Source organism: Theropithecus gelada, chromosome 9, assembly GCF_003255815.1.
Source record: "Theropithecus gelada isolate Dixy chromosome 9, Tgel_1.0, whole genome shotgun sequence".
NCBI classification, from domain to species: domain Eukaryota; kingdom Metazoa; phylum Chordata; class Mammalia; order Primates; family Cercopithecidae; genus Theropithecus; species Theropithecus gelada.
In genome coordinates this window covers 25,195,004-25,208,321 of record NC_037677.1, presented here as the reverse complement: position 1 = coordinate 25,208,321, position 13,318 = coordinate 25,195,004, and the positions used below count along the sequence as shown (strand labels likewise).

Below are 13,318 nucleotides of genomic sequence, written 5' to 3'. Positions count from 1 at the left end.
AGATCGCGCCACTGCACTGGGCGACAGAGCGAGACTTTGTCTCAAAAAAAAAAAAAAAACAAAACAAAAAACCAAAAAACTGAGGTACAGTGATTCCACCTTCTGGGGAAGCTTATCCATACCTTAAAATCTAATGCTGAGTAGGTGAAATTCGAACGATGTCATACATGAGCACCTAGTTTTTTGTTCTGTTGGTAGATTTTTACGACTGCCATCTTCATTCTACTCTTAGAAAGTAAAGGTTTCAAGACATCTGTTTTGTGTCTGTAAGATAGCATCTTCAGGACCCTATGGTCAACAAATTTGACCATCAATAAATCTTTATCTCTAATCCCCAGTATTTTCCTTTTGTAACTGCTTCATCGGAAGGTTTGAGCATATCTTACAATGTCTCAACCTTCTCCTTGGCTGGACAAAAACTAAGTTTCCTTTGCTTTGCATTTCCTTCTACTCTCCTAAGATGCTGTTCCAGCTCTGGTGGTATTTAGCTTTCATAGCAGGGATGCTGGGAGGTCTGTGTAACAGATGCTTTTCCCCTAGTACAGCTCCCCTCTTTCCTTCCTTCCTGGGCAGCCAGCTGAGATGTGTTACTGTGTTACAACTGGCTCCTACTGTTCTCTGTTGCACAAATCAGTCAGCTAAAGCAGCCCTGCTGGTGTCCTACAGTGTTTAACCTTGCTACAGTGACATGGCAAGTAGGGACATTTGGTAGTCTTGCATATGAATCCAGGAATCTGACATTTTATAGCAAAAAGCTCATCAAAAACGACCACAGGAAAAGATAATCCTGCCATTCTACCTAATATCAGTCACAGAATAAATTCCAGCACATGAAAACCAACTTTAAGCCAGGCAAATATATACCATATGTCTGTGGATAGGGGAGTATGTCTTAGTGGTTCTCAAAATACACATATAAAAGCCGATAAATCAGGATAAATAAAACTTAAAACTATGCAAAGAAACACCTGAAACCAAGTTTAAAAACTATAGACTGAAAGAGGGGATCTGAAATTAAGATTAGTATCCAGATCTTGTAAAGATCTGTGAGAAAAAGAAAGACAACAGAAATATGGTCAAAGGTTCACATAGCTGGACGCAGTGGCTCATGCCTGTAATCCCAGCACTTTGGGAGGCTGAGGCGGGAGGACTGTCTGAGCTCAGGAGTTCAAGACCAGCCTGTCCAACATGGTGAAACCCTGTCTCTACTGAAAATACAAAAAGTTAGCCAGGTGTGATGGCACGCAGCTGTAATCTCAGCTACGTGGAAGACTGAGGCAGGAGAATTGCTTGAATCCAGGAGATGGAGGTTGCAGTGAGCTGAGATCATGCCACTTCACTCCACCCTGGGGACAGAGCGAGACTCTGTCTCCAAAAAAATAAAAATTAAAATTAAAAAGTTAATTCAGTTGGAAACCAGAACAGCCAATGAACATCTGAAACATGGTCTCTTCCCTAGTAATGCAGGAAAGGAAATGTAAACCAGTGAGAGACCTCACACCCATTGCCTTTGTTTTAAAAACAAAATTTTTAAACACTGACAGTACCTAGTGTCCTTGAAGAGATGAGAATCCTCATACATGGTTGGTGAACTCTGGAGATGAATTTGACAAAACCTAGTAAAGCTGAAAATGTGCCATGTCAGTGCAGTGGCTCACACCTGTCATCCCAGCACTTTGGGAGGCCAAGGCAGGCAAATCGCTTGAGCCCAGGCGTTTGAGACCAGCCTGGGCAACATGGCGAAACCCAGTCTCTACAAAAAAATACACACACAAAGAAGGAGAATCCAACTTAAATTATATTTGGTTAAGTCAAGGATGTCACTAAAAGAACATATAAATATGCTAATAGAAGGGTGAAATGCTATAATAAAAATATTAACCCAAAAGAGGCAAGAAACAAGAGAAAAGAGTATGTAAAATGCCCTGGTCATGAAGAAAACAAATGGTTCAGATGCAGATGTGAATCCAAACACATAAATAATTATATTAAATGTAACTGGGCTACGTATTCCAACTTAGACTATGTTTAAAGAAAATCTATATGCTGTTATGAGAAAAATACAAAAGGATTAAAACAGATAAAAACGATGTATTATGCAAATACTAAACAAAAGTAATACAGCTACATTAATATATAAAATACTTTAAGGCAATAAAGCTTTGGTTGAGACTGATTATGAAGGCCATTTCATAATAGAAGGGTCAATTTACCACAAAGACATAACAATTCTAAATTTATGTTCACTTGGTAAACTAACTTCAAAATAAAAGATTGACACAAAAGATACGCAAATCTACATTCACATCATAATATTCTATCACTTCTCAGGAACTGGTAAGAGCCAGGTAAGAAATCTGTAATAATCTAGATCTGTAAAACATGATTCAATTTGACCTAATAAACCAAACAGAAACCATCCCGTAAGGATAGAATACATACTCTTTTCAAGCAATCATGCAATATTTCTCAAAATTGACCATATACTGGGTCAAAATGGATGTCTCAATTTCGAATATATGTTTAATGATAATGTAACATTATACTGGAGTCAACATAACTAGAAAGATTTCAAACGTTTGGAAATTAAGCAGTACATTGCTAAGTAATTCACAGGTTAAAGAAAAAAATCAGAATGGAAACTAGAAAACATTTTGAAATGAATAACAAAAATACAGCATATAGCCTTAAAACACAGATATTAGAAAACAACTAAAAATCAATTTTCTAAGCAATCGTCTCAAGTTAAAAAGTCCAGCAAATTAAAGCCAAAGAAAGGCTGAGCATGGTGGCTCATGCCGGTAATCCCAGTACTTTGGGAGGACAGGGCAGGCAGATCGCTTGAGCCTGGGAGTTTGAGATGAGCCTGGGCAACACGGAGAAAGCCCGTATCTACAAATAATACAAAAAACCCCAAAAGTTAGCTGGGCATGGTGGCACGTGCCTGTAGTCGCAGCTCTGCAGTGAACTGTGATGGTCATACCACTGCACTCCAGCCTGGGCAACAGACTGAGACTGAGACTCTGTCTCAAAAGAAAAAAAAATAGAAAAAATAAACTTAGGAGCAAGAATGAATAATATAAAACTATTTCAGCCTTGAAAGTAACTTTTAAAACATGTAAGTAAAAAGCGTTTTTGACAGTTTTAATAATACTCTGACTTTTCCAAGAACTCCCCTTCATGTAAACTAAGGGAAGTGTGTGCTTTATTTTGTTCAAAACTTCAAAAGCAGGGCATGACTCTTGGTAAAATCTTATCACCAGCAGCAAACTATTCATGGTACCATCTCCATGTGTAGTTACCATTGTGATTCTATATACTGGAGCAAATATCTGACTATTGCATTATGTTATTTTTGTGCTGTAGTTGTACCTGAGCATTTGCATATTGAAAAATTTATTATAAATCACTTTTTCTTTTCTACTGTAATAAGGAATTATAGTCTATATCGTAACATACTGAATATAAAGTTATGTTTAGATATATTATGAATTTCATTTCATGATGGTAAAGGGGAAATTTCAAAATACTTTTAAGAAAGTATCGGGTTTGACAGTTGAAAATCTCTGGATTTGATGATTAAGGTCCTTCTCAGCCTTAACAGTCTGAGATTTTTTTTAACCATTACTACCAACAACAGCTTTGTTCTATTTTGAAACTAGTGTGTGGTAGGCACTGTAAGTGGAACAGTATCTCATTTAAATCTAATCACCCTTATAATAGGTAGTAATACTGTCACTGTTTATAAGAGAAAACAAATTCAGAGGAGTTAAATAATGTGTTCACGTTCACATATCTAGGAAGTATAGAGTTGGAGTGACTCCAAACTCATGTTCGTTTCACTCACGAAAAGGTCATTAACATACATTACTTTCCTTAGAAGAATTAAATACTATCTGTCGACAAGTGAGGTTAGGCTAATGTAAGCATCTGTAAGAGTCTCTGCCCACCACAGCAAGAAAGACGAGAAGATGGAATGTATAAATATAGTAGGTGTCTTTTGAAAGTCAGGTACCTTTTTAATCACGTAAGGTAGTTATAAATGGATGACATCTAAAAATATATCAGAATAAGTTTCAAGCCATGCAAAGTTCACCAAAACAATGTTTATTTATTTCCAGTGTTTAATTGGGTATGCACACAGGCATGACACAGGTTTGGATTCATTAAGTCCTCATGCAGAATTATATTCTTCTCGATAAAGAAGCCAGTTCCATCCAGGATCCACTATCTACACACCTATGTTACAACATTTATATCAAATCTGGTATCTGAAGAAAAGATACACATTTAATATGTTCATTTAAGTTACGTATTTTACAGAAAGATTAAAAATTCAAGTCACACAAAACTCAAAAACTGTATTAAAAGTTTGAATATAAAACTCAGATCCACCTGGAATGACTAAAGAATGGAAGTTCTGTATCCACCTGTGTTAAAACTGGTAAATGTAATGAAATTTGTTACCGATAAAACGCATTCATTTATTCAATGTAAGTTATCTAATTTTAACAATATGGCACCCTAAAAACCAACTGTATTTTTATGATGAGGCACTTTTGTTAGTGATGAAACCAAAAGAACAAATTTGCTGCACACTGATGCCAGCGATTTTCTTCAGTGATTTTGGGTATATGCTATGTAGTAAGTTGCAACAAATAGCTTGCTCATTTGTGTGCAACTATCCGATATATTTTTAAATATATATATATATGTTCTTCTGGCTGTAGTAATGCACTGTAAAGCTATTTCACAGTGCAAAATGATGAAACCAGCCCAAATGAAGGCTGCATAATAACAATTCTGATACAAGAAAATATTGACAGAGTTACTGGAACGTGTAACAGTAGTTTTTTTACTTGCTAGAGTGGACATACCCCCAGTCTAAAGACAGGGATGAAACTCTGCTTTATTGCCTGGGGTTTCAGACAGTTTACGAGGCTGGGCATTCGCTGCAGAACTAGCATTTTTGCTCACATTCTGGAAGCTTTCTCCGTTTATTTGGTCAGATGACTGCGGTGGTATGGAAAGAAGGGGCCTGTTGGTTGAAGCCAAGGTGCTGGAAGAACTACCTGTGTCGCACTGAAAAGACAAAGGTGTGTCGGTCGTGGCTGTTTCTCGTGTGCTTGGGTTCTCTGTCTGGGGATCTCCGATTTCTCCTCTGCTAAGGTCAGAGGTACTGGTGCGTAGGCGTTCCCTGGCCAGCCAGTCTGAGATGGAAAGGTCCTGGGCTGAGCATTTTGGTTTTAACCGGTTCACAGCTGAAAGTTCTGATTCTCTCTCCCCGCTCTGCTCATGCACTTTCCAAAAATTCAGAACACTGATTTCAGTAGCATCTCTGTGCCCTCCTAGCGTATGTCTGCGCCGGATGCTTTTCCTTTTAGCAGTCTCAGCATTCGCTTTGTGATTCCCTACTCCAAACATGTCATCCGCAGGGGCTCTGGGTCTCAGTTTTAACCGATCTGCTATTTTCGTTTTCCATGTGGGTTCCTGTTTTTCGGATTCGCCTCTGGTGGGGGTCAGTAAACTCCCAGTTGACTTTCCTTTTTTCATAACATCAAACACTTTAGTTAATGAAGGTGCTTCTTTCTCATTCTTGGCATCTCCTAGACTTCCACTATCTGACTTGAACCTAGCTGATTTTTTCCTGGAGAGAGTATCACATTCGATGAGTTTATGGGAACTGAAGAGCTGTCTCCGGCTATCTAAACTTGATGTTAAACTTCCCTCGGTGCAACTCACTTCGCTTCCTTCAGAATTTCTCCGGCTGTTCTTAGTCACTTCTTGCAGTTTTCCTCGGAAAAGCCTCTCTGAAGTCAAGGCTGTGGGGAAAACAGGAAACTCGCTCTCGCTGTCGGTTTCCACAGGCCGCCCCTCGCTGATGAGTTCGCTTCTCTCGTCGTCTGCCTCATCCCCCTTGCTCTCTGCCACGGATTGCACCTCAGGGCTCAGTCGACTGGAGTCCAGGCTAGTCAAGTATGTAGCAGATGATGTGGTGGAATAATCTGAGGTGATGGTGCTGATGTTGGCCAAAAACTCGCTATGTTTCGTTTCTGGACTGGTTGATTTCTTCATGGAAAACCTTGCCAGGGAGGCCTGGGAAGACGTGCTAAGCAAAGTGCCAGAGTCAGAGCCTGTCTCTTCAAGGTGGGAGGACTTCTGTGCCAGAAGTGACCTGGGGCTCTCTTTCAGGATGGCAAAGCGACAGCTGAGAGTTGGAGACTTGTTATGTTTTGAGTTGTATGGCGGTGAGGGTTCTTCGGAAGGCGTGCTCTCTTTTCCTAGTGGTATCTTTTCATCTTTTGTCGTGCTGGGGTCTTTCCTAGTGCTGTTGTCTTTGGCAATGATGATCTTCTGTTTTCTGCCCAGTGTCTCACTTTCCTTTTTGGACTCTTCTTTAGTATCATTGTGACACTGTTCCACATTTTCCTTCTTAAAAAATACATTGTCCAGTTCATCTTCTGAGCTGCTAGGCTGTGCCTTTTCTTTCGGCTTCTTCCTCTTGCGACTAGCGGCTGCAAAGATGGAGGACACAAGCAGCTCCCTGCTATACTGATCCTTGCCAGATCCCCAAGAACCCTGGGAGGCGAGAGAGAAGAAAGACTCTGAGCATGAGAATGCAGCTGAGTTCATGTTCCGACAAGCTTGTCTCCCAAATATTTCTTATCAAATTATTATCTACTAAAGCTCTGGAAGCATCAACAGTGCAATTAGCTTTTTTTTTTTTTTAAACACCTCTTTTTACCTTGCACCAAAGCCAAATTTTTATTTAATGAGTCCAACTTCCTGCCTGGTGGTATTTAACTGCCAAACCACAGCTCATACACATCTGCCTTTCCGGCAAACAGTCTCTGCTTAGTGCCAGTTCCTATCAATATCCCCCAAACACCTGACCTTCCCTCCTTCCACAGTGCCCAGGCCTGCTTCACTTCCTTCATTTGGAACACAGGCATGAGATAGGTTAACCAATATTGTGACATGGTCAAACATCATAGTCTGATATAGGTTATTAAATGTTTATGACTGACTTTAATTTTCTAATTACAGGTATCACATGATATAGATACTGTATCAGATAAGCTCATTGAGATAAGGGAACTCTGGTCTTCCATTAGTTCATCCAGGAGGGATCTTCAAGGATCTGCCTTAAGTAAATCAGGTTGGTACTGTCTTCATTTATCTCAAAGTAACAACGGAATTAGAATATTCAAAAAACAGGTCAGGTGTGGTGGCTCATGCCTGTAATCCCAGCACTTTGGGAGGCCGAGGCGGGTAGCCTGTTAGAGCCCAGAAGTTCGAGACCAGCCTAGGGAACATGGTGAAGCCCTGTCTCTACAAAAAATTAACTGGGCATGGTGGCACGCACCTGTGGTCCTGGCTACTTGGGAGGTCGAGGTCAGAGGATCACCTGAGCCTGGGGAAGTCGAGGCTGCAGTGAGGCATGAGGGTACAATTGCACTCCAGCCTGGGTGACAGAGTGAGAACCCATCTCAGGAAGGCAGGAAGGAAAGATCAATTAACATAAGTAAAAATAAATCCTTACCACAGAAACACTTTAGTGCACTGTTATTGGGAAAGTTATTTGCTATGTATAATGGGTTCTTTAAAAAATTTTTTTTCTAAGATGGAGTTTCACCATATTGCCCAGGCTGGTCTAGAAGCCTTAGTCTCCAGCTATCCTCCCACCTCAGCCTCCCAAAGTGCCAGGATTACAGGAATGAGCCACTGCATCTAGATATAATAGGTTCTCGATTGCAACTATTAATTCGTTCCTAAATATCTGCTGGTTTAACCACACACTTTTTGAGACAAGCAGGTAGGCAGCAGGTACGCTGAGTAACAGAAGCCGACAGTATATTTCTCTATTGCCTAAAAATCTTAGACAAGTTAAAACTACTCTATTTAAAGTAAAAATTTAGGCTGTTCTATCAAAGAATTCACCAAGATGAAATCACAGATGAATATAACTTTGTTTTTATATTATAAAGACTTTCATAATTATCCAGCACATTTCCCCACATTTTGCTAAAGACTAATAGTTGTGACTGGGCTCTGAACTTTATCCAGCACATTTCCCCACATTTATAGTTGTGACTGGGCTCTGAACTGGGAGACCTTGATGTCCATCCTCTCTAGCTTGCTGGGTACGAGCAAGTGATTCACTTTTAAACATCTCAATTCCATGGCGAGAAGCAATTAGATTATACTGTCTTTAAGATTTCCTTAAGGGTCTCTTTACAATTCTATGATCATATACGTGTTGGGGCAAATTACTCTACTTTTCTACAGAGACTGTTAGAAGTAGTTACTCATATCATTGGGATATCCACTATATTACAGGCATGATATAACACCACTATAGATAAGATGAAAAGGCTATTGTAATAACAGGTAAAGAAAAATGCACCTAGAGAAAGGAAAAGCAGGGATTTCAACAGAGTTAACGAAACTGTTCTAGATTAAAGAAGTCTAAAGAGATTTGACAATGAAATGCAAGGAATGATCCTTGACTGCATTCTGTATAAGGAAGTAAAGAATATTACTGGGACAATCTGTATAAACACTGCACATTAGATAATAATGTGTTGTACCTACATTAGTTTCCTGAGTATGAAAATTACTCTGTAATTATATAGGAGAATGCCTCAATTCTCTGGTGATATATGCTGAAGTATTTAGGTGTAGTGTTATCTCTACAAGTAACTAACAAATGATTCAGAAAAATCTCTACAAGTTAACTATCAAATGATTCAGAAAAAAAGTGTGAATTTACAACTGATAAATCTAGGGTAAAGGATTTGGGTGCTATCATTTTAGCAGCTTTTCTGTAGGTTTAACATTTTTCAAGATAAAAAGCTGGGCGAAAAGATGAACATCACAAGTAACAGAGACATGATAAAATATTTTTGTAAGAATTATAATTTAATCATATGGAGTCCTATTATGATATTTAAACATGATACGTAAAATTCATGTCTCATTACAAAATATAACAATGTTTTAAGAAGTCTGACAATTCTAGTTGCTACTGCCTCAACAGAGCAAAATTTAGATCCACTGACTTGACAACAAACTATTCAAAAAGTTGTATAATTGAGGGAACACAGATTGTGTAAAAATATTATTAAAAAATTCACTAATTTTCACTGAAAAGGCAAGACTATAGTGTAAAAATGCATAACAAAAAAATTGATAGTACTTCTGAAATATTTACAGATGATACGATGTTTGGGATTTGTGTAAAGATGGTCCTAGAGGGAGGGAAGCAGGTGGCATGCAGAGGAAACAGAGCTGGCCGAGTGCTGATAATTATTGGAGCTGGAGATGGGTACAGGGAGGCTTCTCGTTTTATTATTCACTTCTGTATATGTTAGGACCTAATTTTCACATTAAAGAATGGCCTAGATCTTTGTATTATGCCAAAACTGCACAATGAGAAGAATATGAACTTTTGAGTTTGTATTCCAAGTCAAAATCCAGTATTCTTCTATTATATATTGTTTTAGGAATTCATTTTTTATTATACTTTGTTGCTCTGTGTCATTAGACACAGAGAGGAATGCATTTGAATATCAACCATAACAATCAACAATTCCCCCCTAAAATATTTCAAATTGTATGAAACAATTTACCTTAGATTTTGTTGAGTCACTAGTAGCTGAATCTGTGAAAAGTTAAATAAAACATGGTCAGTATTAGCCAATCTTTACTGCTTTCCACAAACAATGCAAAACTTATGGAAAGACAGGCACAGAACAAAATGTGAAAGCAAAACTCAAAACAATAGAACACAGTGGATAGTCAGAGCTCACAAAGATGCAAGCTGCACCACAGAAAGCCACCGCCATGAAAGGATGCTGTGAATTGTAGGCAGAACCAGCTCAATGATAGAAATGGCAAAGGAGCCCTGTACTAAACAAAAACAGAAATACTCGTGTTTATTAGATTTTCTAAATATTAAATCTAGCAATAAAGAAGCTTGAGGACAGTGTAACAACAATGTTTTTTGTTTGTTTTTTTATGTACCACATCCTGTATCTGAGACTGATACACAATGTAGAACTTTTAAGAGTGTTGGCCGCCCTAGCTACAATTGAGACACTCATACTGGTGTGTTTGATTTTTGTCAGACTTAAATTTTCTAAGCATTATGCTGTACACGTATGGATGCAAAAGAGGCATTAAGATAATCTTGCTTCCAGGACACTTTGGTTTTATAATAAATAATGTTTATCTTTGTGCTTCAGACCCCAGTTCCATAGCAGTGCAGTGAGGGATCCTTTTGACTAACTTGCTACCAGTTTTGCAATTATCTATTAACAAATGCTATTATGGAAATGGAAAAATGGAGACCATAATTTTACTGTCTGGCAAAAACTCAGATTATACAATTATAAAGAGGGTAGGAAGGGGCTAGCAATATTCAGGATAATACCAATTTTGCAGTTTCATCTTTCAACATTAGGGAAATTGGTTTTCAGAATAATGAGCTGAGCCCCATGCCACGCCCCTTTTAACACATGGCTAAATGCTTTATGACTTTAAGAACTGGTAGACCATACCATGCTATTTCTCCTCAGGGTCTGCTTCAGAAATAACAAGAAACAGCAGAAAAACTTTTAAGAAAGTAGTATTGATCTGTTTACAATAATCTTAAGAGAAACTTTACACCACAGATCAACTATGTTTGCATTTACAAGAATCGGGGGTTTCTGCAGACAAGGCAGCTACAGTGTGGACAACAGTCCTCCTTCTTCCTACAGTTCCAGCTGTCCATCAGGGACATCACAGAATCCACTAGTGACATTACCGTGTGATAGACTCCTCCCACTTCGCCTGTTCAACATCAGTATAGATTTGCCTGTGTCAGTAAGAGCTGAAAAAACCCTTTAGGACTAAAACAAGAACTAGAGACAAAGGGAGAACATTGTGTAAAACAACATGCTAGATTAGTGCAACAGTTTGGCAGGAGAAAGTTTTCATTCAAAAGAGCCTAGAAGAACTAATACTTAACCAAGCATTAGGGTGGCAACAGGAAACGGAAGAAAATAAATCTCAAATAGGCTGGCTTTTACTGTGACAAATAAAACACTGTTATTTATGAAAATGGAGCCCATTACCAGTTCAACAGATTTAACTTGCTGCTTTTAAACAGAACTCCTGGCTCAAGAATAAGAACTACTTATACAGCCCAGATCATACTTTCTGCCATCACAGCAACCACATACTCAGTAGCATATATCTGTTTTACCTTGTGATGACTATTACATGGAAACTGTGAATTTAAAAAAAAAAAAAAAAAAAAGAACAAAACAGTGGTTTGCATGCTCATTTCCCTCATAGTTCCATTCTGACAAACATTACATTACAACTGCATGCACTGCCAATGGCATTAGAGTCACTGGAAGATAATTCAGATCAATCGGAAAAGGAAGATTAAGGTTTTTTATTAGTAGAAAGGAAGAGAAAAAGAAAAAAATCATAAGTAACAATTCACTATGATTGATTTGCTCTTTCATATTGTAAGAATGTAGCTTTCAGCCTAGAGGTCAAGACTGCCCAGGCAAGAGTTACCTGATACATCTCCTGGGGAGACTCCTGTCCTTCCAATGTTGGTGAGTAAATGATCTATGTTTGGCACTGGCTGGGAGTCTACTGTGCTTTCCTCCTGCACTGTTGTCTATGGTTAATAAACAAAGATCTCTTCATCATCTCTTCAAAGATACTTTCTTTAAAATTTAAACAACATTTAGTAAAAGACACATTACTAAGTAAAGCACCTGTGCTTAATGTTTTTACACTGTTTACGCATAATTATCTGCAAAATAAGCACCGTACTGGTATATTCATTGGATCAGAAACTGAGCTAGAGACCTGCTTCCGGGGCGCAAAGCGGACAATAGCATACAAAGCAGGAAGTTGACATTGTTGGCGCGCCAGGATCTTGTGTCCCAAATGAAACTAACTGAGTACAAATGCTGACGGACAATACTTACAAGAGGCTCATCAGCACCTTCTTCTGTGAAAAACCAGTCATGCTAAAATTTAAAAAAGGTAAGAAGAGAAATTAAACAAGCCTTTAAATATATTGAGATCTTGGAGGATAGTATAGAAAAAGGGTAATTTTCTTAGGGAAAAATATTACAACCAACCTCTCTGACCACATAGTGGCTGCCCGTGAAAATGAATTTTCTTGTAGGGATGAAGCATGAACTTACGTGCTGGATGAGCGTTTCTACGATCTTGTACTGGTCAGGCATGTGGGTGACCATGTGGGTCATGTTGTCTTCTGATGTTCGAACAAGGGTTGGACCAAACACTATTGCTAGGTTTCTTGGTTCCATCTGAATGGGAAATACCAGAATTTTTCTTAAAGAAGTAGGCTGAAATTCCCATTGTAGGATTTTTGGTGAAAAAGAATATAAACAGAAAAATGGCTTTGATGTAGATTTAAAAAATGCTTTCTAGCAAGGTATTTTTTTTTTTTTTTTTGAGACAGGGTCTCACTGTCACCCAGGCTGCAGTGCAGCGGCATGATCATAGCTGACTGCACTCTCGACCTCTTGGGCTCAAGTGATCCTCTTGCCTCAGCCTCCTGAGTAGCTAGGACTATAGGTATGTACCACCATGCCTGGCTAAGTTTTTTAAGTTTTTCTTTGTAAAGATAGAATCTTATAATGTTGCCAAGGCAGGTCTTGAAATCCTGGCCTTAGCTTCCCAAAGTGCTATGATTCCATGTGTCAGCCACCACAAGTGGCCTAGTTAGGATTTTCAAAGCAAATGTGTACAAAATGTTTCTTCTGCATTAATGATAATGTGCATTGCATAATTAGCATTCATTTTTTTTCCCCAAGAAGTCTTTGATTGAAAAAACTGATCTGGTTCAAAACGAGGGTTACCAAAGCTTGATTAACTGATAAAAATGTTAAAATCAAAGGAAAAAAAGCTTGCAGAAGATTACAGGCACACCTGTAGTCCCAGCACTTTGGGGGACCGAGTCAGGTGGATTGCTTGAGCCCAGGAGTTCAAGACCTCATCTCTACTAAAAATAGCCAGGCGTGATGGTGTGTGCCTGTAGTCCCAGCTACTCTGAGGCTAAGGTGGAAGGAGGTAGAGGTTGCAGCTTGGGCGACAAAGTGTGACCCTGTCTGAAGAAAAAAGGAAAAAAAAACAAAACAAAATTCCCTCCCCTTGAGAAATGAAAAGTGGAAGAAATATGAAAGGTTACAGATTTTCCCTTTAGTACATCAAAATCACTAATGTGTAAACACCCAATGGTTGGAAATATTACTTCTGACCCATGTTTACCTGAAACCAA

The 13,318-nt window shown here is 38.6% G+C and overlaps 1 protein-coding gene across 2 annotated transcripts in view; it reads right to left on the bottom strand.

The window, feature by feature from the left end:
• Positions 1-4,086: 4,086 nt before the first annotated feature.
• ARHGAP21 (Rho GTPase activating protein 21) overlaps positions 4,087-13,318 on the bottom strand; it is a 133,359-nt gene continuing 124,127 nt past the window's right edge. The window contains exons 22-26 of one of the 2 annotated variants that reach the window (XM_025396861.1): positions 12,219-12,344; positions 11,997-12,038; positions 11,575-11,680; positions 9,633-9,664; positions 4,087-6,579 (exon numbers count right to left, since the gene is read on the bottom strand). In XM_025396861.1, the coding sequence (XP_025252646.1) occupies positions 4,885-6,579; positions 9,633-9,664; positions 11,575-11,680; positions 11,997-12,038; positions 12,219-12,344 (2,001 nt within the window). In that variant the 3' untranslated portion in view covers positions 4,087-4,884. The remainder of the gene's footprint in view (positions 6,580-9,632; positions 9,665-11,574; positions 11,681-11,996; positions 12,039-12,218; positions 12,345-13,318) is intronic. The other variant, XM_025396862.1, reaches the window with a different exon arrangement.